A 27,500-nucleotide genomic window follows, 5' to 3' on the forward strand; every position below is an offset into this window, starting at 1 on the left:
TACGATCTCTCTGTTGTAAGAGAACAAGTTATCGCACTGATTTCCGGCGATGTAGGCACTCAGGCGTTAATTTAGAATGACCATCCTAAGATCTCATACCGTTAGCATCTCTTTTATTGCGATCACCTTACTTCCTGGCACGTGCCAAGGATTACTTAGGGCATAAGTGAGTTAATAATGTGTAAGTGCTGAGTCACATTATCTCTTTCTCTTTCTCTCTCTCTCTCTCTCTCTCTCTCTCTCTCTCTCTCTCTCTCTTGAAAGATCTCTGTACCGAAAGGAAAGATAAATAGAAAGGAAAGAGAGAAAGAGAAAAAAAAAATATTATTTCTCACCCTTCCTTTATATTTACCAAGGTTTATGCGAGCCAGGTGTGCTTGCCGTAATCGTACGAAAAAGCTTCGAGAAACATAACAGACCATTTTTTACGTAAATAACCATGTTAAGAAAATATCGGTCGAAATTCTTATTTCTCAACGGAGACATGCGAATTATTGTAGTGACTTAGAATACATATACATATTTACCTTCATTTTTCTTCTGATACAGTGGATTTTGTAAGACAATGTTTCTGAAGGGTCATCGGGGGTCATCTTCTTCCTTTTTTTTTTCTTTTTTTTTTTTCTTTTCTTTTCTTTTCTTTTTATAGGTTAGTCGCATGAAACTATTCACTTTAAATAATTACGTGTTTATAATAATTACGCGTATATAATTATATATTAATAATAGGTAATATTTTGATTTATTTTCTCGAGGGAGATAAAAAGAGAAAAGAGAAAAAAAGAAAGGTAAAGTATTCTCGTCGATTCTGATACGTGACGAATAAAGTCCCGACGGATAATGTCGCGGATAAAAATGCGGCGCGAAGTAAATGTTCACCACCGTCGGTATGATCGTTCTCGTAACGATACGTAGCGTAATCTACAGGATTTTCTTCGAACTTCGAAGTGTATTAACTGACGATGATTTTACCGATTTTCATTTCGTACCGTCAACGAAGTTATTTTTCCACTGTTTAAAGAAAAAAAGTGACGAAGAAAGAAATAATATTACGAATAATAATATCGACAATATGTCTGGTTACACTGGACAAGAAAATTATTGGGCTCAACCGAATCAGAATTCATATAAGTACGAATCATTTGATTTCGAACAACCTAACCAACAATTTGAGTTTCAAACTTACGGTGATCAACAATCAGAATATAATGCTTATTCGCCTAAAAGTTATTTAGATCCAACACAAGGTTCTTATGGCGGTGAAATGTATTCGCAGGATGATTTTACAAAAGGTATATTATATTCGATAAGAAAATTGTTTATTTTCAAAAGGGAAAATATTGAACAGATTGCAATCGTAGGTGACCATGGTTTTGGAGACGAAGAAGTAGAACCACCATTGTTAGAAGAACTTGGCATTGATCCTGATAGGATTGTACAAAAAACATTGGCCGTATTAAATCCTTTTCATAGGAGAGGACAAATAGACGATGCAAATTATCTTCTTCAGGATTCGGATTTGGCTGGCCCAGTTACATTTTGTTTAGCTCTCGCTGCATTTCTTCTTTTAGCTGGTTCTAAAGCACATTTTGGTTATGTATATGGTTTAGCAACAATTTCATGTCTATTGATGTACATTCTTCTATCTTTAATGAGTAGCACCGATAATATTACTTTATTGTCAGTGGCATCCGTATTAGGCTATTGTTTACTACCTGTTGTAGCACTTTCAGCAGTTAGTATTTTTACCACTCTTCGTGGTACCATTGGTTTAGCCGTTGCAGCAATGGCTGTGGCTTGGGCAACTTTGTCAGCTTCTAGACTATTATCTACTATGTCCGGAGAAAACAATCAACGTCCTCTGATAGCTTATCCATGTTTTTTGCTTTATGGGGTATTCACTTTAATTGTCATTTTTTAAACGATTAAAATATGAAAAGATATTATGTAACAATTATATACCCACCCTTTTTACATGTAAACAAATAAAAAGTTCTAATATTTTTTATTGCAAATCTAATGTACTCCCATTTGCAATAACTTCTTTTTAAAAAAAAAACGAACCTTTACAAAGATAGATCAAAAGTGTATAATTCTATTAAAATTAATAAGATATTCAAACATAATGTTATATTTTTAAAACAGCTGCTTTTTTTTGTTTTTTTTTGTTTTTTTTTACCGAATTATGTAAAACAATAAAATGTATGTAACAAGATATCTTCACTTATATATATGTATGTATATATATATGTACATATATATATATATATATATATATGTATCAAATTATTCATTATAATTTGTAAATAAATTTCTTTCTATATATCATTTCTTGTACGATTTTCAATTGTTATAAAATAAAAAATTATATTACTATATTTCTTAAATATTTTTGATTTTTCTTTAAATCGCATAACTAGTATCGTCTGTAAAAGGTGCTTGACATCGAGGTTCCGTAGTGTAGCGGTTATCACGTCTGCTTTACACGCAGAAGGTCGCCAGTTCGATCCCGGCCGGAACCAAAATATTAATTTTTTGCATGTGAAATTTTTGATAAAATATTTTCCATATAGAGTTCGTTGAAATTAATATACAGGATATAATTTTACAATAAAACACATGCGCAAAATTTTTTTCGCATTAATTATTTTATAATTATTAATACGATTACGTGTTTTTTTTTTTTTTTTACATAGGTCTGCCATCAGATCCAGCACAAGTACAACAGCCCATTTTAGTTTGCACAGCCCACATTCATTGGGACCCTGAATTTTGTGATGTTAAATTGATACAGACGATGATGCTTAGTAATGAATTACGTTCCATTTTGGACCAAGCTGGTCAGTCTTTCCGACCTGGTCATAAGCCTGACTCTTCCAACGTGCAGCTTCTACTTTGTGGTGACTTTAATTCTCTACCTGATTCAGGTAAAATTACAATTTAATATTATTCATAAAAAAGAAAAAAGAAAAAAAAATGATACTAAATTATTGCAAATAAATCATTCGTATCTATTGAAAAATAGGTGTCATTGAATTTCTTACGTCGGGACGTGTTGCGGCCGATCATCGCGATTTTAAGGACTTAGCTTATAAATCATGCTTACAAAAGATATCTGGTTGCGATAAACCTAATGAATTTACACATTCTTTCAAACTTGCATCTGCCTACAGTGAAGATATTATGCCTTATACTAATTACACGTAAGTTACATACATGCATATCTTCGTAAATTATTTGAAATAAAATTCATTGTTATTCGTTTTAATTTTTATTGATTTATTAAGGAAAAAAAAAAAAAAAAAAAAAAAAAAAAAAAAAAAAAAAAAAAAAAAAAAAAAAAAATTTCTCTCTTTGCAGGTTTGATTTTAAAGGCATAATAGATTACATTTTCTATTCGAAACAAAGTATGGTACCGTTGGGACTTTTAGGACCGTTAAGCGCTGATTGGTTTAGAGAACATAAAGTGGTAGGTTGTCCGCATCCGCACGTACCATCTGGTAAGGATTTATTTAATCGTTTAATTCATATGATAGATATTGTTTATAAAATCCTTAACAACGTAACAATTATTATTTTTGCAGACCACTTTCCATTGTTAGTAGAACTAGAAATGACACCAACAGTAGGAACAAGCAACGGTTTGATCTCACGCAGGTAGCAGCCGCTGCGATCTAGACCCAAATAATAAAAAGGGAATGATATACAATAATAAAAATGAAATCCTTATCACTCCTTCTCTTACTTCAGGCTCTAGCAATATCACTCGCAGTCGACTACTATTCTAATAGCGAATATTACGAATACTCCACATTGCCGCACATTCAACATGCTGACAGACATATTGATGAATAATTCTAATGACCAGGTGAAGGGAGTCGTGTTGTAATGCGTTTAGCCCATGTATAGTGTATTGCATTTTTAAGAACTAACTTCCCATATTAAGAGTACCATAAACTCTCTATTACCATCATAATATGTAGATACACCTATTTTCCTACAAAAATGATATTCCGATCAAGCCTCTGTGATATCTCGTCATAAACAATTGGAACAATTTCACATATTTATTAACTAACAAACTAGTATCTACTAGAAAAATCCTAATCTCTTCCTAAATGTCATTACAACATTCTCCAAGCCAACTTTTGATAAGAATGCTGCCATCCAATGACAAATTGTATTTTTAAACAAAAGAAAACAAAAAAAATATGAAAACATACACGCTATACTGGGCTGTGCGAAGTGATCGGAGTTGACTTAACAATTTTAATCAAGTACAAATCTGTTCTTATTGGCCACGTATATTGATAATGATAATATTATATAAGGAAATAGATGATATTTGTAGCAAATGTAATTGTAAGTATGGTAAAATGTAACGATGTTCGTCTATCATAGTAATATTGAGATATATCAGTTGACATTCATCATTAGGTATGTTCAGTTCCAATTATTAATATATATCACATCCAATTTACTACTTGATAGTTCAGTTGTAAAGTAGATAAATATTATAGGTATTGAATACCTGAAATCTTCGCGTTATCTACAACTGCATTTCTTTCGTCAGAAATATTTATTATTTGACGATACCTTTGATGCTGTGTATTATCATTAAAAGCAGTAAAAAAAATTCACAATTCTTATATTAAATATCTTAAGAAGAAATATATATATATATATATGTATATATATGTGTGTATGTGTATATATATATATATATATATATATCGAAAATAAATTGTTTGTATGAGTGCAATGATTACGATGGTTACCATATGTAAAATTTGTAAACACACAACTGAATTATGCAAGTAGTCGAACATTTATTTGTCAAAGACGTATGTGTAGTAAATGTTGTATAAAGTAGATTATTATCTTATAGTTTTAATTACCGATCGTAGAAATGGCATTCAGAACTGTACATTGATTCATTCACAATACATTTTCATGTGACAGATACATGGTCCTTGAAAAAAAAATGTATTAAACTTTATATAGCTTAATAACTTCGGGCCTAATGTAAAACATTAATACTGTTTTCTTGCAATACATTTAACATCAAACATTTCAATCGCAACAAATACATAATCGTCATATCGTTTTAATTAATAGTAAAGGAAAAAAAAAAAAAAAGAAAAAAAGAAAATAAGAAAAAACATATGAGAACATATATCATTTCTTTTACCTTTACGATAACGATGACGAAGAATTTCCAATTAAAGTTTATTTTTTCATATTAAAATTTATTTATAAAGAATAAATGGTAGATCCTTGAACTAATTTACAAAACGTTTAAAACAATATCAATGGTTTTGTGGCAATTGAATGTTTCATTATAATAAATATAGGTGAATCCTATATAGCATAATATATTATTGTAAGAATATTTGTTGTTAAAAAACACACGTTAGTTTTATGAATGTTTTGTCATCGAGAACGTATTTAATTTAATTATTACGAAACCAAAAGATTTCATGAAATCATCACGAATGCTAATCAACTGCAATATATTAAAAAAAAAAAAAATAAAAATAAAAAAAAAAAATAAAAAAAAAACATACAAACAAACATCTCTCTTACGGACGAATAGATTATGTTATAATAAAGAAATTTATATATCAGCATTTAAAATACTAGGTATTTATAAAACTTTTTAAATATACTTTCTTGCTAAGTGTGTCTTATATATGCTAAACTATGAGTCTATGAGTCTATGAGTAATCTGCTAGTATTTCATTACTTAGAATATAAATATATAAATGGTTAAGTTTAGACCAATATAATTATTACATGCAATTGTAAAGCAATGTAAATCAGTTAAATTTATGTTCACTTAAAAAAAAGTATGAACAATATGTCGTTGCACTTTCAACAGCACCTAGTAAGCCTTATTATTTAAATAAATATACAAGAAACGCTATTAGATAACGATTGTGCTCTTATGCATTTGGCTTACAATAAGACTATAACAATGAAGTACTAACGATTACCATACAATTAGCTTTGAGTACTGGGAAGCTCTGAAGAATCGATAATTAACTTATAAATCGTGATAGCCATTTCGTATCACGATGCCTGTAGCTTAAATGATGTATACATTAAGTAAGTTACTTGTATCACTTACGTCAATATTATGTTCAATGTTCATTGATAATATATTTTTATTATTCTTTATTCTTCGACATATAGATTTTTTCGAGATCAGTATTAAATTATATATCTGATACAATTTATGTGAATAATTATTAACAAAAAAAAAAACATTGTAAAGAATCTAAAAGCTTTGTGTATTAATTTATGCATAATATTGATCTTACAGTGATACCATGTCTTACTACCCATATCTCTCTCTCTCTCACACACACACGCACACACACACACACACACGCAGACACTTTTTTCAATTATAAAGTGTTAAAAAAATATATACAAAAATCTTAAGTAATTGTAAGAAATTTTTCTGTCAGTTGTTATTTTTAAGAATTATTTCCAAATGCTTTCATTTTTATATCATAGTTGTTCAAATTTTTTCCAACTGTAAAAAGAAAAAGTTTGATAAATCCTTTAACATGAGAACACAATGTTTTATTTTAATTGAAAATAAATTTATTATAGTCTTCAAAGTAAAATGTAAAATATCTTTTATTGTAAAGTAATTAATATATTCAACAGAGCTGATGTCACATTGTTCTTATATTTCTTTGTAATAATAGAAATTAATATAAATTGAGTCAAATAGTTGCTAAATTTTTTTCAATAATTATTTATAATTATTTTTTAGAAATAGAGGAGTTAATGTTGTATAAGATAACTATCTTTTATTTTCCGTACGATATTATATAATTATAGAAATAATTAATAAATAGAAATAAATTTGAAGGATCTATCAAACTTTTCAGAAACAAAGTTTCATTTATAAAAGAAAAAAAAAATTGATCATATTTTATAATATGAATATATATGTATATATATATTATATATATATATATATATATACACATACACACATATACATATCTAGATAGTTTTTGCCTTTATTAGAACAATGAGTACCTTTAAGAGTATTTTATTTTCAATTTATTACCTTCAGTGTTTTTTTGGTATACTTCTAAAAAAAACAGAAGGATCTTTTCATTTGCCTTATTTATTATACATCTTCTGAGCATCTCCAGCATGTATATCATTCAAATATATTAGTCTTAGAAGAGTTAATATTAAGTAGATATTTTTACGCGATTATAATAAATATTCTTTGTGAGATTCTGTACAATGCGAACACTGTGTTCTGTTGCTTGGAATGTTTAGTGTATTTGTATAATTTCCAACTTTGTAATGTGTAATTAATGCCTGTTCTTCTCTGTACTCTGCAATTTAGATATAATATGATATAACTTACTTAAGAATATGATATATATATATATATATATATATACATATATATATATATATATATATATATATATAAAATTACACAAAGGGACACTATGTATGCAATACTGCATAAGTTTATATTATTCATCTAATCAAGAAACATTTTGTTTATTATCCAACTTGAAAAGGAAGAAAGATTTTTATAGAAGTTATTAAAATACAATGAAATAAATTTTAGTATTCTCGTAAATTCAGATTTTTATTCGAAGCATCAATTTCAATGAAATTAATTGATTTCTTCATTTTTGGGCCGGAACTCAAAAGGTATTATAAAATCGCAAATGAATAATATATGATTCGATCCAATCATGTCATTTACAACATAGAGATTATTAAAATGACTTGATTTGCTTCGATAAAAATTTCATTTGTTTACGAAAATATAAAGAGAATATAAGATATGTAATTCTGAGATAAAAAAGAAAAGAACAAATTAGATTGTCTGAGGTAATAATAACAAAGAAAAGAAAAAGAAAAAGAAAAAAAAAGATATGCTGACCTCATATGTGGTATTGCACGAGTGTCGATATTTGACTTCCATAGATAAGAATTAAGTTATACAAAATAATAATAATAATAAGATGAGCACAGCACATTTCAGCCTGTACTTTTATAAAAAAAAAAAAAAAAAAAAACGTTCAAAAATTGTAATCATTGGAACACAATTCTTGCGTCCTCAAAGTGCTAAATCTGTAAATTCAATCAGGTTTCGTGTAAGCTTTCAAAAATTAACTTTCGATAATTGAAGAGTAAAAAAAGAATTGTTGTTTGGAAAAAAAAAAAAAAAAAGAAAAGCATTTCTTTACAAAATATATATGCATTAACTTGATTCTTGTGTAAGAGTGATATGCGACCTTGTGATCGATAGAAAGACCTAATTGATTAACGTAGAAATAATGACAATAGTTCTTCTACTGTCACTCAATCGTTTATAGAAGCTAATAACATCTCGATAATTAATATATTAATTGTAGTTTTTTAATTCACACGTTTAAATATAACGAAAAAGTAACTTTAAAAATCTTTCAAATTTAGATATCTTCTTAAGTACATCATGCATTTAATCAATACCGTACGTACAATAAATACCATTTCATCGTACAATAGGAAAATAATTGCATTGTATTATGTAATAAACATTGTGATTGTGACTAATGTACAGACATGATTTGTACTTCCCTTTTATATAAATGAATTTAAACATTGTAATCATAGGACATAGCAAAGCACAGATTAATCAACCATTAGAAATCTCTCTTTGTTAAGCATTCGAAATGAAATAATACTCAAGAAAACATGGAAAGTACAAATATGTAGCTACACGGTCCTGATTGAATATTGGTAAACAAAAGTTGTAAAGACATAACCAAGGAGAGAATGTGTAAAATTATATCATGATCGAATGCTCTGTCAGTCCGCACTTAAATACCCTTTCGTGTTATTTGAATATACATTTTAAAAGTGGCATATACTTTACTTTTTATTAAAAATGCAATGATTGTATATGGGCTGCATTTGAATCATGATCAAATGTAATGATTTACTAAGCGATGCAAAATAAATGAAAAAGATTTAAAGAGAGACATCATCTTTGCAAAATATTTTTCCCATCTCAGAATATATTTAGAAATAAGATCAGGCATAATAATTTATATCCTTTTTATTATATACTTTTTTATTCCACATTTTTTACAATCCTTATATCGTTTGATCGCAGCTTTATTTAATTCTTAAATATATTTAAATGTAGTTGTATCTTTAAGTGCCGTTACTATTTCTATTTTCACAGGGGATTGTAACCAACGGCTTAAAAATTCTTCAGTATAACCGGTCAAAAAATATATCTTACTAGGATGTATAGAACGTTGAATAATACCACCAATTCTAATCAAATTATGTTGTCTTTTAATTATTATTTCAGATATAAATAAATTGTGCCATGTTCCTGTCATGAAACGTCTAATAAATATATCTTCCAATGCTGTTTCTGCCGGTCTGTTGCCATCTACTATATTTGCTAAATTACAACAATAATTAAAATCATAATTATTTTATAAAAAAAAAATTGTATATCTCTTACCGTACATTTTACATACATGTATTCCAAGAATTCCATGATTTTCTATGAGCAATATAATGAGGCGAATTAGCCATCTCGTATGTTAAACGTAAAGTTTTCTTTAACGTTGGTTTATAACGACCAGATTGCACTTTATTAAGGACTGTACATACATGTATATAACGACGCAACGAAGGTTGTTGTAAAAGAGACATCTGTTAATAAATAACAATTAATACATACGGATTAAATTTGATAATTAATTAATGTCAATATAAATGGATACATTAGTATTATTGACAAAGCTTTTAGGTTATGTTAGGAAATATCTATTGTAATACGATAATAAATATTGATAATATTACATTGTTTAAATTCGATAAAAAGTTCATCTTCTTCGATCGATTGATATTACGTTTAATTATTGATAACTTATAACGTGATTAAAAAAAAAAGGAAGAAAGTATCAATCGAGCCGAGATATATTTCATAACCAACAACGGCTAACGCTAACTTTGCGCATGATCTTATAAGATCAACAGAACGACACATGGTTAAAATCGCGCGCCAATCTCTGACGTATATCTTTTTATTTACAATGCACGTAAAAAGTAGGAAACAATTTCGTTCAATTAAACATAAATTTTATTGTGTTGAATCAAGAATAAAATTTATCAAATGATTTCATAAAGTAACGAAGAAATATGAATATTTTTTATTATATCGAACGTATTAATAAACGAAAGGAAAAAAAGGAAAAAAAAAAAAAGAAGAAGAAGAAGAAGAAGTAATTGCTATCGTCGAATAAAACAAAAGGCTTCGTTGCAAGGATGAAAGAATTTTAATCAACAAAATTCAACATTCGACGTATTATACGACGTAATAAGAATAAAAATGTCGTAGATTTCGAGGAAAAGGAATAGAAGGAAAAAGGAAAAAAGGATAGAACGAGTTTAAAGAATAGAGATATTAAAGAGGAAACGTTAAACGACTTACGGCTAAGAAGAGGAAAAAGATGAAGGAAAAGGATGAAGCATTGTGGTGGGGTGAAGTAAAGGGGCGGGGCAACGGTGTCAGTGGTTACGGAATGAGAGAGATAAGAGAGAGAAAAAGAGAGAGAGAGAGAGAGAGAGGAAGAGAGGGGGAAGATTAGTGGTGGGGGTAGCTCGATCCGTTTGCTGGCTCGTTGATCAGAGAGCGAGAGGCAGTGTGCGTCGTGACGTGACAATGGCGGTAGTTGTGATCGCGGTGCGGTGCGTTATTGTGATCAGCTGATCGAACGCGCCTCCGAGAAAATAGAGTAGTGTGTGCGTGTGTGTGCGTGCGTGCGTGCGTGCGTGCGTGCGTGACTGCGTGTGTGAAAGAGAGAGAGAGAGAGAGAGAGAACGAAAGAGAAAGAAAGAGAGAGAGAGAGAGAGAGAGAGAGAGAGAGAGAAAGAAAGAGAGGTGTGTGGTCAAGAAGCAGAAAGGAAGAAGGTCAAGAGAAAAGGACGGAGAAAGTGAAAAGAGAAACAAGAGAAGCACGGGGTTCTCCATCGTGAAGGAAGGTGTAAAAAAACAAAAAGAAAATATTCTTTCGGTAGAAGACGATGTCCTCGTCGTTATTATTGTCATCATTGTCATCATCGTCGTCGTCGTCGTCGTCGTCGTCGTCGTCGCCGCCGTCGTCGTCGTCGCCGTCGTCGTCGTCGTCGTCGTCGTCGCCGTCGTCGTCGTCGCCGTCGTCGTCGCCGTCGTCGTCGTCGCCGTCGTCGTCGTCGTTATCATCATCATCATCTTCATCATCATCATCATCATCATCATTGTCGTCGTTTTCGTGAGAGATCGGCAGTGCCTTCCTAGGCGCCGTCGTTCCTAATCCCTCCTATTGTGTGTTGCTAATATATTAGTAGTGGGCCCCCTGTATATATCCGGTGTGTGTCGTGCACGAATGCGTGGAGTTAACACGAGAGGTAGATAAATGTCTCTCAACCATGCCCGCCGTGCGGAAGTACAGAAGGGATACCAGTGAAGTGAGCTGTTGCCTCAAGTACGTCATCTTTGGATTTAACGTCATGTTTTGGGTATGTAAATTAATTGTATATATATATATATTTTTTTTTCTTTTTTCTTTCTTTTTTCCTTTTTTCCTTTTTTTTCTCTTCCCGTCTGTAATATTTTCATATATATATATGTATATATATCGTATTGGGTAAAACAAACGTTTAACGACGCAAAAATATATTTTTTCTTTTTTTACTTTCAACGATTAGTAGTTAAAACATTTTGATTGACCAATACATTACGAGACGCGAGAAGTTTTCCTTCTTCGAAGTTGAAGTACGCAATAGTAATAGTAGTAGTAGTAGTAGTAGTAGTAGTAGTAATAGTAGTGTAGTAGTACATAGAGTTCGTAACGGTTAAAGAGTAAATGCGAGTAAACTTGTTTCGACCTGTTTCTTGTTGAACCTTGTCGTTTAACGTCGCGTTACCATGGAGAAAAAGAGAGAGAATTGTCAGTCTCATTCAACCCCCTCCCCCCTCCTACCCCTTCCGCAATCCGCCATCGTCAGTGCGTTCACCGGCTTTCAACGTAATATACGTAAGAAGTCTCTCTTCTTCCTTTGTTCGGCCTTCTCTCTACTGTATTTTATTCTTATAACCTTCAAACGTAATCCCTTCCTTCCTACCTTCCTTCCTTCCTTTTTTCCTTCGTCACTCTCTTTATTCCTTCCTTCCTTCCTTCCTTCCTTCCTCCCCCCGTTTCTTCTTCGACTTTCGAAATATTCTGAAAATCATCTGATTTCCTCATCGAATTTCTACGTTTATACGAACGAATCCAGTTTACCGCCAATTCTATTCTCGGATGACAAACGATAAAATGAATTGAATTTATAAGCTAATGGATTGAGATTTTTCTTCGATCGTTCTATCTACGATAACAGTATTATCATTTAATAATTCGTAGATGGTATTTTTTGATAAAGGGAAGGAAGAAAGAAGGAAACTTGTCGATAATATTTTTCTCATGGTATTAATAATACTTGTGCATCATCAATGTATATCCGTGAAAGAACATCGTGGATGGTACATCCCACGTAAGTGAGAATACGTATTTTAAGTATACGGAAAGGATAAACGGAAGGATAAATCAGTTTGCGAAGAACGATGATAGATATATTTTATGTACGTAAATATAATTTTATGCGTAATATAAGATGTAAAAAAGAAAAAAAAAAAAGAAAAGAAGAAAAAGAAAAAGAAGAAAAAGAAAGAACGTATTTACTTAAGAAAAAATTAAAATTAACGAAGTTATATATCTTCGAATAGGATGATTCTCTTCGAAAAAGACATTTGTACGGTTTATTATATCAAGGAAAATTTAAGTTTTGATACGATAACTGTATAATAATGTAATAGTAAATAGACCGTATACACCTTGTGTATATATCTATACGTACGTACGTAGGTATGTATGTAGGTATGTATTTATTTATGCATTGACTGGTCGTTTTGTAAATTCGTAAAAGGTCGCCGACTGTTTCGATGGAGAAGAAGAAAGAGATAGAAGTAGATAGATAGATAGATATAGGTATATATATATATATATATATATATATATATATATATATATGTATATAAAGAGAGAGAGAGAGAGAAAGAAAGAAAGAGAGGAGGAATGGTAGGAGAAAGACCGGGAACGAGCCGCAATGCAGCTCGTATGCATCGTCAAGTGTTCCAATTGCGAGAAGCAGGGCATATGTGTGCGTCACGGTCTGTATATCCCGTAGAACGACGCGCGTATATACACGCCGGACGCATCCCATTGTAAATACGGGGAATTAAACGAAGTTCGCGACTCGTGAACCACCAACTCTATGTATATAGTGTATATACACGACGAACGCGAGAGAAACGTCGCGTCGCATCGCATCGCATCGTATCGCATCGCATCGCATAGCATCGCATCATTCTGTTCGCCTCTTCGAATATATATACCTACTACCGAACAGTTTTTTTTCTTCTTCCTTGATTCTCTACATTGATGTCGTTTAACGAAAATCGATCGGACTTTAACAAGTTTCGTTTCGATTTGGACCACTACTACTTCGTCACGTTCATTCTCAAATACTTAATGATAGAAAAGAGAGCCACTAGAATTTTATACTATCTTTCTCTTAAATTTATTTTTTAAAGAAACCACTTATAGATTTATCGAGAATTAATTGAAATTTTTTTCTTGCTTACTTCCCATCTTTTTTTTGTATATGTCTTTTATAATTCAATTTTTTTTTTGCAGCCTACAGCAACGACGTATGATGTAACAAAATTATATATATATATATATATATATATATATATATATATATATATATATATAAGCTGATAATAATAAAAAAGCCATTTATAAATACTAATAAAATTATGAAAACTTTAGATGTACGACTTATCGAATTGATTATTAAATAATGCTGAAGAAATTTGTAGTAATTTTTACTTAAACAATACTAGTAATTTTTTTTTCTTTTTGTTTACTTTTGTTTAGATAGAAAATATTGCAAAAGTCGACATTATTAATTCGTCAACAGAATAACGACGAATCTCACGGTATTAATATAAAGACAAATTTTATTAAAAAACGATTTTCTATAGATCGCTTTTATTTAATTATTATTCTTTTTTAGTTAATATCACGTGAATTATTATCAACGTAATTCGATGTTTATACGAATTTTTCCTCGTATGCGTTAAATAACAACGTTGGTACGTTTGATAGATTTTATAATTTGAGAATAATCGCGTGCGAATATCTATTCCTCGTTAATAAGACTTTGAAAAAATATTATATTCAGACATGAGGAAAATACATAGAAACGCATTTATACAAATTTATTCACATACGTGATTAAGAGCTTGACCTTGTAAAGTTCTTCGTCGTTAGACGAGAAGAGAGACATAATTAACACTTTCGTAATAAGGATCGTTAAGCACGTAAGTACATACTTACTTTCCCACATCGCTTATTTTATAGATCTTTATCGGTCATTCTCTCTCTTGGTTATAATAGTGCTGTGCGAGGATTTGTAATTAGTCGAATGGAAAGAGAAAGGGAAAAAGAAAAAGGAAAGAAATATAAAAACAAAAAATAAAATGAAACAAACTAACACATAGAGGTATTTACGCGTTTCGACGAAACACATAAGCTGTGAGTCATTGAGAATTCGTCGAAAATTTACCTGGATGATAATTCGAATAATAATAATATTAGTAGTAATAGTAGTAGTAGTAGCAGTAGTAGTAGTAGTAGTAGTAGTAGTAGTAGTACTAGTAGTTAGTAATAATAAATAATAAGTAGTAAATAGTAAGTAGTGGTAAGTAGTAGTAGTAGTGGTAGTAATAGTGGTAAGTAATAATAAATAGTAAGTAGTAAATAGTAAGTAGTGGTAAGTAGTAATAGTAGTAGTAGTCAGCAGTCTTCTTCTACTTACTCGTCGTTACGCTTGTTCTTCCTCGATCCGGTAGAACCGGGTTTTGATCCTTGAAAAAGGACGACCGGATCTCGTCCTTCGCGACGCGTAGTCTGACGAGGCGAACGAACTCGAGTCGTCGTTCTCGACTTTGCCTCTCACGTATTTGCCGAGACGCGAAATACGAAATTTCTTTTCTCTCACACATCTATCTACATTTTTCTTCGCATTCTTTGTTTCATTCTCTTCGATAGTAGGAGTATACGTCTCTTACGATCGCCCTGACAGATTTACGGAAGTAACAAAATTTTTCAAGAGTTTCGTCAACGTATCAAATACTTCTGTATATTCTGTATATATATATATTACATATAGAATACATATATGTGTTTGTATGTGTATGTATGTATGTATGTATGTATATAAAGGAGAAAAGACTAGAAAATTTAGAAATATCGTCGACTTTGAAAACATAAAAAGACTGACTTTATTCAGTAAGAGTGAATGTGTGTGTGTGTGTGTGTGTGTGTGTGTGTGTGTGAGTATGGGAGGATCGACCTTGCTAGTATCGTGGCGCTTTGCAGTCGACGAACGTTCCTTTCTTTTCGTCCTTTTTCTTTCCTTGTATATTCTCTCTCTCTCTCTCTCTCTCTCTCTCTCTCTCATACACACACATACATTTATACGTATACATACACACGTAAACGCCACCCTCTTGGTACGCGCTGACGCGTATGCATCCCACGTGCACTCGTGCGTGCACAAGTTTCTCTCTCTCTCTTACACTTAAAAATTGCCTAATATACATACATACATATATACATATGTTTGTATGTATGTGTATATATATATATATATATATATATATATATATATATATATTTATCTTCGTCTCCACAGATATTTCGATACAAGAGAAAACAAAAGGATAACTCATGATCGATAATACGAGTTTGTAAGTTTGTATGTAACGTGTCTATTATCAGAGTTACTCTCGAAACTTTCAACCAGCAAGCATCCTGACGACGAACTCTGTTTAAGCTATATCATTACAAAAGTCGTTCGTAAAACCGGTTTTCGAGCAAGTCAAGCGGCCACCGGTGCTGCGTTTCTGATGCACTTCGATTTTCTCCATCTTTCTTTCTTTCTTCTCCTTTTCACTCTTCCTTCTATCCTCTCTTTCTCTTACTTTTTATCTCTGCGTCATCTTCCTTACAAAAACTTTACATCATTTTCTCTTTACGAGGAATAATATTTATAAATAGAATTCGTACTTTATCGATAGGTAAATACAAAAAAATATTGAAACACGAGAAAATTCGAAAATATGATTTGAAACTTTTTAATTCGGTTTAACGAAAAAGCTTACGCACGGCTTTTAAATGATCAGCCCTTGCCGTTAATTAAATACTTCACTGTGAAAAAGGATTAAACGCTTCAAGGCAGCTGTCGTCGTCGTCGTCGTCGTCGTCGTCGTCGTCGTCGTCATCGTCGTCGTCGTAACAGGATGGAATGGGATTTTCAAACGAAATAAGGACGATTCACGTTCCTCCTATATATTTCTCTCCCTTCTCCCTCCCCTATCTTTCTCTAGTTCTCTTTCTCTTACTCTATCTTTTTTCTTTTTCAAGGTAATTGCGCCCCTCTTTCTCCGTTTGAAATTGCAAGTGCTTTGCAAAGAATAAAAGTAAGATCTCTCGTCATCTCTACTTTTTCTTAATATTACGATTCACAGTACATATATATACACACATATATGTGTGTGTGTGTGTGGATGTGTATGTGCGTGCGCGCGTACGTGTATATGTAGATGTGTAATTACGTATTACGTTGAAAAACAGGATCAACGAGTTGTTTGTCAATCGTAATTCTATCTCATTCAAATCTTTATTTCATCGAACTTTCATTGATTTACAGCTATTTATTGCTGTCGTATTTCTTTGATAGAGCTCCATTCAAAGAATGGAGTTTTACGAAGGGGGTTCAAGGTTAAAAATAAGGATTGTGTTAATAATTTAATTGATGATGAACATCATGATAAACAAGTGTCAATAGGAGAAGAGAGAGAGAGAGAGAGAGAGAGAGAGAGAGAGAGAGAGAGAGAGAGAGAGAGAGAGAGAGAGACAATAAGGGGAGGGAGATAGAGAGATAGATAGAGTAATGTCCGAAGATTAAAGGAGGAAAGAGGGAACAAGAATGAAAAAGAAGGACGAAACTTTTCACTCGAAAATTTATCATGTTAAGCAACCCTTAAAAAGACATTTTCCGAGGTTCGAAAGAGAGGGAACAAAAGAGAAAGAGAGGGAGAGAGAGAGAGAGAGAGAGAAGTAAAAATAAAAAAAGAAAAAGAAAAAAAAATAGAAGGAGAGGAAGGTAATCTCACGAACCGAATCGTAATGCCCCCTTCCTCTCTCCCCTTTCCTTTCTTGCAGCAGCAGATAATTCGTATTCGCATTCGAAGCACGAAATGCAGGAGGTATCTTTTAGATATACGTTCGAGCTTTGTAGAACAAGGACAAATGGTGCGGGTACAGCATCTTCCTATCTTCACTCTCTCTCTCTCTCTCTCTCTCTCTCTCTCTCTCTTTTTCTCTATCTATATCTCTATATCTATCCCTCTCTCCTTCTCTCATCTTCTTTTCCTTTCGTTTTACAACTTCCTAGAACCGTCAAGAGCTTAATATTAATATCGTGTTGGGACGAGTCGTTTTGCATTCGAGGCTACTTTTGAAGTAAGTTTTCCCTCACGACCCTTGAGAATCGCTTTGGTATCCTCGTTTTCGTTCTCTCTCTCTCTCTCTCTCTCTCTCTCTCTCTTTTTCTATTTCTTTTTCTCTCTTTTCCTTTCCATCTTTTTCTCTCATACCTTATAGTATCTCTTGATAGTGACTCGACGAGCATACGACGTGGACCGTACTTTTCGTTCTTTGATGTTCGCAATTCTGACAAAACGCGTGGACCACCGAACCTTCCGTTTCAATGCGTTTCACGTTTCCCTTCCTTTATCCGCCCCCGTATCCGGACTTCTTTCCTCTCTCTCTCTCTCTCTCTCTCTCTCTCTCTCTCTCTCTCTCTCTCTCTCTCTCTCTCTCTCTCTCTCTCTCTCTCTCTCTCTCTGTCTGTCCTCCTTCGTTGCTTCAAATACGTTAGCTTTTCGACATCCATTCCTTTGCTACGTCGACGAAGCTTCTTTTTTTTTGCCATCGAGAAAAATGCGAATTCGAAGCTACGAACGCCGAAGAAATTTCTTTTATAAAATGAACTTGTACGTATCGGGCAGTGAAAAATGCTTTTTATATCGAATGGATGAAAAGAATCTTGTACTTCTCTCTCTCTCTCTCTCTCTCTCTCTCTCTCTCTCTCTCTCTTCTCCCCTCCCTCCCCTTCCCTCTCCCTTTCTCCGGGCGACGAAGATATTTTTATTCTTTTTAATAAAATATTTTTGTTTGCTTTGTTTCATCTTTTTCTTTTTTCTTTTTTTTTCTTATTTTATACAAAAAATATTTTCTACGAGATGAAATAAAATAGAAAGTAATATAAAAAGTGCATGACGTTAAGCAATTCGCGTTTTTCTTTTCGTTTCATTTCGTTTCGTTTCGTTTCGTTTCGTTTCGTTTCGTTTCATTTAATAGCTTTATTGTTGGTTTACAACGTTAGCAGCAAAGTCATCTTATTTATTTTTCTTTTATATATATATATATATATATATATATATAGAGAGAGAGAGAGAGAGAGAGAGAGAGAGAAAGAAAGAGAGAGAGAGAGAGAGAGAGAAAAGAAACGAAAATAAAAATATGAATATGAGCGATTGACGTTCCACGTAGTACAAGTTAGGCGTTTAGCGATTATTATTTTCCCTCGAACATAAAAAAGAAAAAAGAGAGAAAGAGAGAGAGAGAGAGAGAGAGAGAGAGAGAGAGAGAGAAATCGAGGTAGGGAAAATGTTTGGACGGCGATGAAAAAGCGATTAATGGATGAAATACGGCAAAGAGCTTTTGTAAATGAATTCTTCCCGTAAAACGATCCTCCTTCGCATGTGAACGCAGTTAATCTTAATCAGCGTAGGTAAAGCAGGATAATGTCGAGAACGAAACTTTGCTAAGCCGATTAATATAAATACGTCGGCCGAACTAAGCGAGTAAATTCTAGTTAGGTTGAATCGAGAAACTGCCGTAATGTAATCTTCGATGTGAAAGTATCATTGATTCATCATCGTTAATGGAAATGTACATTTGTTAGGAGGTAATACTACTTTCGAGTAGGATCCAAACGTTCGAGCAAAAAAAGAAAAAAAAAAAAAAAAAAAAAAAAAAAAGAAAGGGTAAAATAAAATAAAATAAAATGAAAAGAGATCGAAAGAGAAAATAACGTACAAAAAAAAGGGTACGAGAAAATGGAAAGAAAAAAAAAAAAAATTAACGAACAAGAGATATTTCTATTTCATTCGAATGTATGTACGTGATTTTCATAGTAGCTTGATTTCAAGCGTTGATTCCAGTGAATAATTAATTATAGTAGGTTAAAACGAACTATCAAAAGCAAATGAAATTTCATTAAGCATCTCGTATCGAAATTTTCCTTTGTTCTCATTAAGCATCCTTTGCGCTTTGTTAACACAAAGAGAATGCTTCGAGAGTACGTTACGTTTAATAGTCAATTCGATTCGTCTTCTTTGTTTAAATCGAAATCTAGATTTTGACTCGTTGCATTGTCGAGTTCTGCTTCGGGCAGAACATTTCGGATCTTGATTTTCTCGATCCATGACGTACGCTTTGAAAATTATTTCTCTTTATCTTTCGATTTCTGTATCAACAATCAAAGCGCGAATACTTCAAACGTAAGATTGAAACGTATGTCCTACTAAAACTTGGGACTTGGCATTTTATACACATTTTCTCACTTTCGAGATACAAAGAAACGGGATTAAAAAGAAAAAGAAAAAAAAAAAAAAAGAAGAAAAGAAAAAACAAGGAAGAAAAAAAAAGAAAAAATGATCAACTGGATGAAATGACATCCTAGTATCGTAATATTTGTAACAAGATCGAATGGAATACGCGTGAAAATGAGTCACCATGAGTCGATTCGCTTTCTAATCATTACGCAAGATAGCATTATTAATGTCCGCGACGATGTAACGGTTACTACTCGACATCTATATATATATGACATTTTGCTTGAACCTGTCTCTTTGATACATATATATATATATATATATATATATTTCCTACGTACAAATGATTTTTCTCTCATTAAATATGCACATATTATTTGTGTAGTTTTTATAAAAATATGAAATATATATATATATATTTCATATTTATATATATAGTGAATATATAGGAAAGAGTGTAAGAGAATTCCAAAACGATTCTGACGGAAATTCAACGCCCTCGAATTATACAATGTCACATTAATGTCCGGATTTGCCACGATTTATTTGCCATTCCATTGGATTTTCCTCTTTGCCACGAAGCGTACCGCAAATTAACCAAAATTCGCCGATCGCTTTATTATATCGTTTGTTTTCGACTAATATAATTTCAATTATAGATATCATTTCCTTTTATTCGAAAGAAATATTAAATGGACGTTAATATTTAATCGACCTTTTATTAGAACTATATTATTCGTAATTTATTCGTAATTATTCATATTATTTATAAACGTAATTTATTATTAATATCAGAGATATAAAAGCGTAGAAAATTAAAATTCAGTCAAAAATTAATTTAATCAAATGGGTATTGTATGTGAAAGGTGATATATACATATGTGAAAACTCATGAACGACATATTTTTAATATTTCAAAGTCAATAGCGCAGTGGATTGCCACGAGTAAATACGGACATTAAATGCATTCTGAATAATAAATTTAAAGGTACGTATGTTACAACGATATATTATATGTGTATACGTATTTATATATGTATATGCATATATATACATACATATATACATAGGTATATATATGTGACACCTATATACGATTGTTGAGTAAATATAATAAAATTATGTTACTGTCGAAGCTCTTGCATAGAGGCAAATTTTGCATACAAAACCATTCGTTAAACATCTCTCTCTCTCTCTCTCTCTCTCTCTCTCTCTCTCTCTTTCTCTTTCTCTTTCTACTTCATATACATATTCCAACAATCGCGGTAATTTAATTTCCTTTATTAAGCTCTATGGAATATGCGATCGTCAAGTTAATCAAGCTGACATTACTTTTCTCCGGTATATTCTTCGTCTTTCAAGGATATTGTTATTATCATTATTATTATTATTAGTATTATTATTATTATATTACTCGTTTTTCGTAAAAGTGGATTAATACAAAATATCAGTCCATCGACGTGTTTCAATCCTGACGTAATCTAAAAAGTTTAAGGTTCCGTAGTATTATCTGAGAATGGAGAGATTTGAGAACTAACAGAGACAGGGGTTCGGAAGAATCTTTGGATATAATCGATGAGGACGTTGATCTGTCCATCGCTTCGGTAATTCGAATGTCATCGGAAAGATTTCTCTCCTTGAAAGTTTCCGCTTCTTTGAGCTTTAAACGAACTTTCTGACAACTGTTAGAAAAGAGGATAAGAAGGAAACGATGGGTGCTTCGTCCCAAGGGTGTATCTTGAAGAATGCGAAAGTCTCGGAGTAATTAGTTAGCAATTAATCATGTCGAAAGGTGGACGTATCTTTATTCGTTCGAAATAAAGTGATTTCATTTTTGAAATGGCTATTCAAACGGTATCTTCAAACAATGAATAAAAAAGGAAAGATGAATGTCGAGCAAAGTTTTAATTTTTTTTTCGTCCTCTTTCCCTTCTTCCCCATCATCATTTATTTTATCCTATTTATCGTCGTAAATTCGATCTAATTTGACTCGAGTCTTAAGTACTTGAAATACATTTTCTTTCCGTCATCGATGTCATCGTCGATCTTGTCGAATGTAAATCGTATATCGATATGCATTTATCTGGCAATAAGTAGCTTTTATTTGATTTACCTAATTATCGGACGAAATTTATTTTAAACGATAGAACTACGCTTGTTGGATATTGGCTTTTCGTTGTACGGTTAATTAAACGTATTAATACTTCGGTTGAAAATTCAACAGGGTTACCGCGAAATTAGATTGCTAAATGATATTGCTCGAAACGTCTATAGGAAAATTTGAACATGGAAAATATAGGCTGGAATATTGAAGGGAGCAAACCGGATTTATAAAATCGTATTAGATTATATAACAAGTAGAAAACTATTTGCAAGGGATGATAAGTAATTTCTTTTTCTTTAAAAAAAGATTCTCCAGAGAGAAAGAGAGAGAGAGAGAGAGAGAGAGAGAGAGAGAGAGAGAGAGAGAGAGAGAGAGAGAGAGAGAGAGAGAGAGAGAGAGAGAGAAGAATCAGCGTACAAAGGTCGACGTTATTTCTTTGATACTTGAATATATTTAAAATATCAAAGTTAACTATAATATCTTGTAAAGTCGGGAAAATTTATTCAGCGATTAACAAGGAATGGCAATCTTTTCTGACGGGACGAAGGGGCCTTCCTATTTCATAAGAAAAAAACAAAAGAGAAAGAAATAGGTATATATTTTATCTTGAATAAAAAGAAGATCTAGAAAGAAAAAGAGAGAGAGAGAGAGAGAGAGAGCTTAACTTTTCGTATGCAGGGAAGAAGTCGAGACTACATCTGCCACGATGGTGGCGCATACAAAAATGTGCCAATAACACGTAAAGATAGTATCGACAAAACCATTTAACTTTGTCCCTTTGGCCATTTCTTTCTACATTTCTGAGTTTAACCGCAAAAGAGGGAAATAGAGATATGTATATATGTATATGTATATGTATATGTATATGTAAGTCGTTGTAATTCTTAAACTTACTTCTCGCATTTACGCTGGTTACGTTTCTTGAATATTTTCTTTCGAATCTTCGCCGATTGTAGTACCGGTGGCCGGTTGGTACTAGCGTTTTAATTAAATTTTGTTTAATTAAAAATCAGCCGGAAAAGGCAGCTTGAAGTTTTAAGACTCGAGTCACAGCGACTTCCCGTCGATTCTTAATTAAATACACGGGCAAGATATATATATATATATATATATATATATATATACATAAATATATATCTTGAAAATATATATCTATATACATCTTGAAACAGGTTTAAGATAGGGCAAGATCCCTTTTTCCTTTTGAGGAAATGAATTTTTTAATTTTTTTTTCTTTTTGCTTTTTTTTTCTATCCTTATTCCTTTACTATCCAGAATATTTATTTTTTCGCACGATGAAATGGCTAGAAAGAAAAATTTCCGTAAAACAATTAGGTGTATCATTATCGATTACAAATGTAATTAAGATAAAGAAAAAATATTATTCCGTGATTATCGTTGTATAGTTATCATCATCATCATCATCATCATCATTATTATCATCATTATCACTATAATCATCTTCATCAACACCATCATCTTCCTCTTTTTAATGTGTTTTCTTTCAAGGTTGGTTTTACTTCTACTTCCTCTGTTTTCAGTAGTAGTACACGATTCGCAGGATAAAATAAAAGGGGTTCGACGACCCTCACGCCTTCGTGAGTCACACGATCGCGAACCAACGAACGAACCAACGAATGAACGAACGAACGAACGAACGAACGAACAAGAAGTGCGTGCATGAAACCCCCATCTTCCGGCGACCGGAAAATGTCATGAAGAACGTTATTACAGTGCCTTCCCTCCATCCTCCCTTCGTGTTCCCCTCTTTGCCCCCTCCACTAACCCTTTCCTGCTCACCCTTTATTCCCTGCAAATGTAAGCCGAACGCGCATTTCCTTTCGAGTCACTCTCTCTCTTTGTCTCTATTACTTATATGAACGTCGAAAGCTCTTTGATCTACGGAGAAAGACGGAACCTTTGCGTGATTTCTTATATATATAATATATAATATAATATATATATATATATACTTTGAAGGTAATTATCTTCTGACGTAAGATCTAACGAAGTTTCTTTTATCCTGCTTGTTAATTCAACGAGATTATCTTTCTCTTTCTCTTTCTCTCTTTGTCATTTTTCTTAAGATGGACATTTCAAAATATAAATATAGAAATGTTTAACAAATATAAATATAGAAAAAGAAAAAGGGTTGGCGTTTTAAGAGAGATCTCGAAATATGTAAGTACCTACTTGTATCTATCTCTATGTATGGGTATATAAAGAGACATGTAGAGAAGATATATATATATATATATATATATATATATAAACTTGGATATCTTTACTTTTTTGAAAGAGAGAGAGAGACAAGGGAGGGGGGAGAGAGAGAGAGAGAGAGAGAGAGAGAGAGAGAGAGAGAGAGAGAGAGAGAGAGAGAAAGAGAGAGAGTTCAAAGTCAGAGAAGATATTTATTTGACGGTTCAATGCAAAATGGTTTTTGGCTCGAAAGCTCGAATCGAGTCGAGTCGAGTCGAATCGAATCGAATCGAATCGAATTGAACTATCGATCGATCGTTCGTCCGTTCGTTCGTTCGTTCGTTCGTTCGTTCGTCGGTCGGTCGGTCGGTCTAACGCTTTAGCAATTTAAAGCGAATTCGTCGATGGTGGTGGTGGTGGCGACGTCGGCGTCTATGGCTAATACAAAAATATTGCTCGCGTATTTATGAGCTATCCAGCCACCAAGTAAACACATTGCTGATATACATATTCCTCTCTTTCTCTCTGTATATATATATATGTATATATATATATATATATATATATATATATATATATATATATATATATATATATATATATATATATATATATGTATAGTTAACATTTAAAGCAGAGAAACGATCTTATATGACACCTACCAACGTTTTATGTATGTTCCCTGGCTTTTGTGTCTCGTTTCGTTGAACGACGAGGACGACGAGGACGACGAGGACGACGAGGACGACGACGTCTGACCGACATGTTGGTGTATGCTATCTACCGTATACATGCATATGGACGATTCAGTATTCATGAAAGATAGAAATGCATTATAAACCGCGAGTAATAAAATAGCGGAACGATATATATATATATAAATACACTTGTCGTTCGTCGTAACTCGTCGCAAAAGCAGATTTATGGTTTTCAATATAACATTATCTACACCTATGTGACTTTCGTTTCCTATTGTCGATATATGTATGCCCGAAAGTTTAAAAACGTTTCTGATTCAATTATATTTATTTTGATTTTCTTTTTCTTTTTTTTCTTCTTTTTTTCTTTTCTTCTTCTTTTTTCTTTTTTGTAACTTTTCTATTACTATTTCTTTATTCCTTTTCATATGTTCAGCGTAACTTTGATCACGTCGAATTTTTTTATATAAAGGTATAACGATCATCGTCAGATAGATATTTTCTATTCGAAAATGTAAATGGAAAGTTATATGATAGAGTAGATAGATAAAGAGCGAGAGAGAGAGAGAGAGAGAGAGAGGAGGGGGAGGGAGGGAGGGGATAGAAGGGGAAAGAGAATATCAAAAATATGAAGTGCACAAATTAGCATAAACCCGATAGCATAAAGCTGAAAGCAACGTAATCGTGTATGTAACTGAAAGTTATTCAACAGAGGAGTCAGTAGAAAGAAAGAGAGAGTGAAGGAGAAAGAGAAAGAGAGAGTGTGTGTGTCCGGGGTATGATATACGTTTTGACCGACCTTTTATTACGCAAGTACGCTCCTCGTAAGTAGGTCAGATATGGAGGGTCTGGATGATGCGCTCGGACGCATAAGGAGGGTAAGTGCACTCGAGCTGTTCTTGCATTCGCGTCCTCAATTGTTGATGTTCCGAGCTGCTTGCCATCTCTGCAAAGAAGATTTGTAAAGGTGAATGCATATCGAACTGTCGAAGGACATGAAAAATATTTGAACCCTTTTTGCATACCTTCACAATAAACCTTTTTTTCCTATATATAAATACATACATATATATATATATATTTATTTTTTTTTTTCATCGAATTCTTCATCGTTATTCACTAGAATGTTGTCATACAACTTTTGTGTAAACCTTTCCCTAGCGAGAAAGAAACAAAGTTTTGACATTTTTCAAACGCGAACATCAAAGCTAAAGTTAGCTAGCTAGCTCGCTTGGCACTCGATCATCCAAACGAGTTGCGTATTGTGTTACGCGTTAGACGCATCACGCTCGATCGACCCTATTGTTTCCCAGCATGTCAGCTTTTGCCTCGCCCTTAACGCAAATTTCACTTCCCTCGGTTTATCAGTTGTAGGTAGGTAGGTATATGTCGTGTCCTTTCTCTTTCTCTATCTCTATCTCTTATTCGTTTCACGACCCTTTTCAACCATAGTATCCACGCTTCCCTTCGAACAGACAACGGGACATAACTTTCGAACGAACCGACATTGCTAACAGTATTAATATCGATTTTACCGAACAGTTCTATGTTACGACGAGTAATATTCGTGTATATTTTTGTTACGTTTTTTCTTCTCTTTTTTCTTTTTTTTCTTTTTTTTCTTTTTTATTATTTTTTTTTCTTTTTTTTCTTTTTTTAATTTTTACACGCGAACACGTATTATCGTATTTTTTCGAATAACTGTTTTTGTACTAAACATTCTTCTCTCTCTCTTTCTCTCTCTCTCTCTCTCTCTCTCTCTCTTTCTCTCTGCTCTCTCTCCCTCTTTCTGTTAAATAAATTACCTCTTAATTGGCTCGGTTAGACTCGCTTGAAAACGTTATCGCCATGTTTTCTGGAACAAAAACAATTCGATATAACTTTTTCGTGTAGCTTTTATCCAAATATTCCTATATTGTCCTAGCGACATTAATTGAAAGTGTTAGTCTGTCAATTCTTTCGTAGTTTTTCATTTAATAAACGCGCATCATTGAGAAATTCCGAAAGCTTTCAAAGAGAATTGACGATTAAGGGAGATCAATGAATTTCTTTTTGTTCTCATTCTCTGTTTTTTCTCTATCTTTCTTTTTTCTTTTCTCTTTTTTTTTTTTTCTTTGCCTTCCTTATAAATTATCTCGTGAAAGATTTAGTGCATTTATTTCGATTTAATGATATAAAGATGTTCTCGAATCGAGTAAAAAAATAATAATTGATGTAAATACTCGTCAATGTATTTCGTTGAAAGTATTCATAACCGTGTATTGTATTTGTTTCGGGATCGAACAACGCGTAACACCATCGTACCATATTGTCGTCATAGTTATTACCCAGGCAGCCTTGCTCCAAACTGTTTCACATCGTTTCGCCTACGTTCGACCTTTCTCTGTCAATTTGCATCGGTAAATCTCCTACCCCGGAGACGTTAACGCGTCGCTTTTCGTTTGACTGATTACGTGCGTGAGAAACGTATATTGACGAACGTACTATTTTACGAAGAAAGAAAGGTGAAAGAGAAAATGGACCATTCTGTCACGTTTCTCTGTTCAATATAAATCAGTGAAATTTTTCATGAAAAATTAAGGGGAAAAAAAAAAGAAAAGAAATGGAAAAAAAAAGAAGAAGAAGAAAAAAATAGAATACCTCTGAGAAAAGAATGAAAATTTTT

At 32.5% G+C, this 27,500-nt stretch overlaps 4 protein-coding genes, 1 long non-coding RNA gene and 1 other non-coding gene across 15 annotated transcripts in view; 4 read left to right on the forward strand and 2 right to left on the reverse strand.

The window, feature by feature from the left end:
• The window catches only part of LOC124951809, a 14,180-nt gene extending 13,343 nt beyond the window's left edge, over window positions 1-837 (reverse strand). For both annotated transcript variants that reach the window (XR_007101720.1, XR_007101721.1), the window contains exon 1: window positions 528-837. This is a non-coding gene — a long non-coding RNA (uncharacterized LOC124951809). The remainder of the gene's footprint in view (window positions 1-527) is intronic.
• The window catches only part of LOC124951802 (CCR4-NOT transcription complex subunit 6-like), a 391,461-nt gene extending 382,447 nt beyond the window's left edge, over window positions 1-9,014 (forward strand). For all 3 annotated transcript variants that reach the window (XM_047500706.1, XM_047500705.1, XM_047500707.1), the window contains 5 exons: window positions 2,697-2,927; window positions 3,026-3,203; window positions 3,361-3,500; window positions 3,585-3,657; window positions 3,751-9,014. In XM_047500706.1, the coding sequence (XP_047356662.1) occupies window positions 2,697-2,927; window positions 3,026-3,203; window positions 3,361-3,500; window positions 3,585-3,657; window positions 3,751-3,757 (629 nt within the window). In that variant the 3' untranslated portion in view covers window positions 3,758-9,014. The remainder of the gene's footprint in view (window positions 1-2,696; window positions 2,928-3,025; window positions 3,204-3,360; window positions 3,501-3,584; window positions 3,658-3,750) is intronic.
• Window positions 930-2,215, forward strand: LOC124951803 (protein YIPF7). 2 transcript variants are annotated; one of them, XM_047500709.1, is made up of 3 exons: window positions 931-1,131; window positions 1,228-1,292; window positions 1,362-2,215. In XM_047500709.1, exons 1-3 carry the CDS (start codon window positions 1,073-1,075, stop codon window positions 1,919-1,921), a joined length of 684 nt encoding a protein of 227 aa, XP_047356665.1. In that variant the 5' UTR covers window positions 931-1,072; the 3' UTR covers window positions 1,922-2,215. The 2 variants fall into 2 exon arrangements, with proteins under 2 accessions (XP_047356664.1, XP_047356665.1); XM_047500708.1 differs by having other exon boundaries at window positions 930-1,292.
• Trnav-uac lies at window positions 2,450-2,522 on the forward strand. Its single transcript has one exon. It is a non-coding gene; the product is annotated as a tRNA-Val (tRNA).
• Window positions 9,015-9,082: 68 nt separating the features above from the next.
• LOC124951805 (28S ribosomal protein S24, mitochondrial) lies at window positions 9,083-10,142 on the reverse strand. Its single transcript, XM_047500716.1, has 3 exons — window positions 9,862-10,142; window positions 9,534-9,711; window positions 9,083-9,454 (listed from the first exon to the last, which is right to left on the reverse strand). Exons 1-3 carry the CDS (start codon window positions 9,886-9,888, stop codon window positions 9,168-9,170), a joined length of 492 nt encoding a protein of 163 aa, XP_047356672.1. The 5' UTR covers window positions 9,889-10,142; the 3' UTR covers window positions 9,083-9,167.
• A 527-nt stretch (window positions 10,143-10,669) lies between these two features.
• LOC124951804 (tetraspanin-5) overlaps window positions 10,670-27,500 on the forward strand; it is an 83,387-nt gene continuing 66,556 nt past the window's right edge. For 5 of the 6 annotated variants that reach the window (XM_047500712.1, XM_047500710.1, XM_047500714.1 and 2 more), the window contains exon 1: window positions 11,179-11,559. In XM_047500712.1, the coding sequence (XP_047356668.1) occupies window positions 11,470-11,559 (90 nt within the window). In that variant the 5' untranslated portion in view covers window positions 11,179-11,469. Of the gene's footprint in view, window positions 11,044-11,178; window positions 11,560-27,500 lie in introns of those variants that run through there. The other variant, XM_047500711.1, reaches the window with a different exon arrangement.

The sequence above is a fragment of the Vespa velutina genome, chromosome 9, assembly GCF_912470025.1.
Source record: "Vespa velutina chromosome 9, iVesVel2.1, whole genome shotgun sequence".
NCBI lineage: Eukaryota > Metazoa > Arthropoda > Insecta > Hymenoptera > Vespidae > Vespa > Vespa velutina.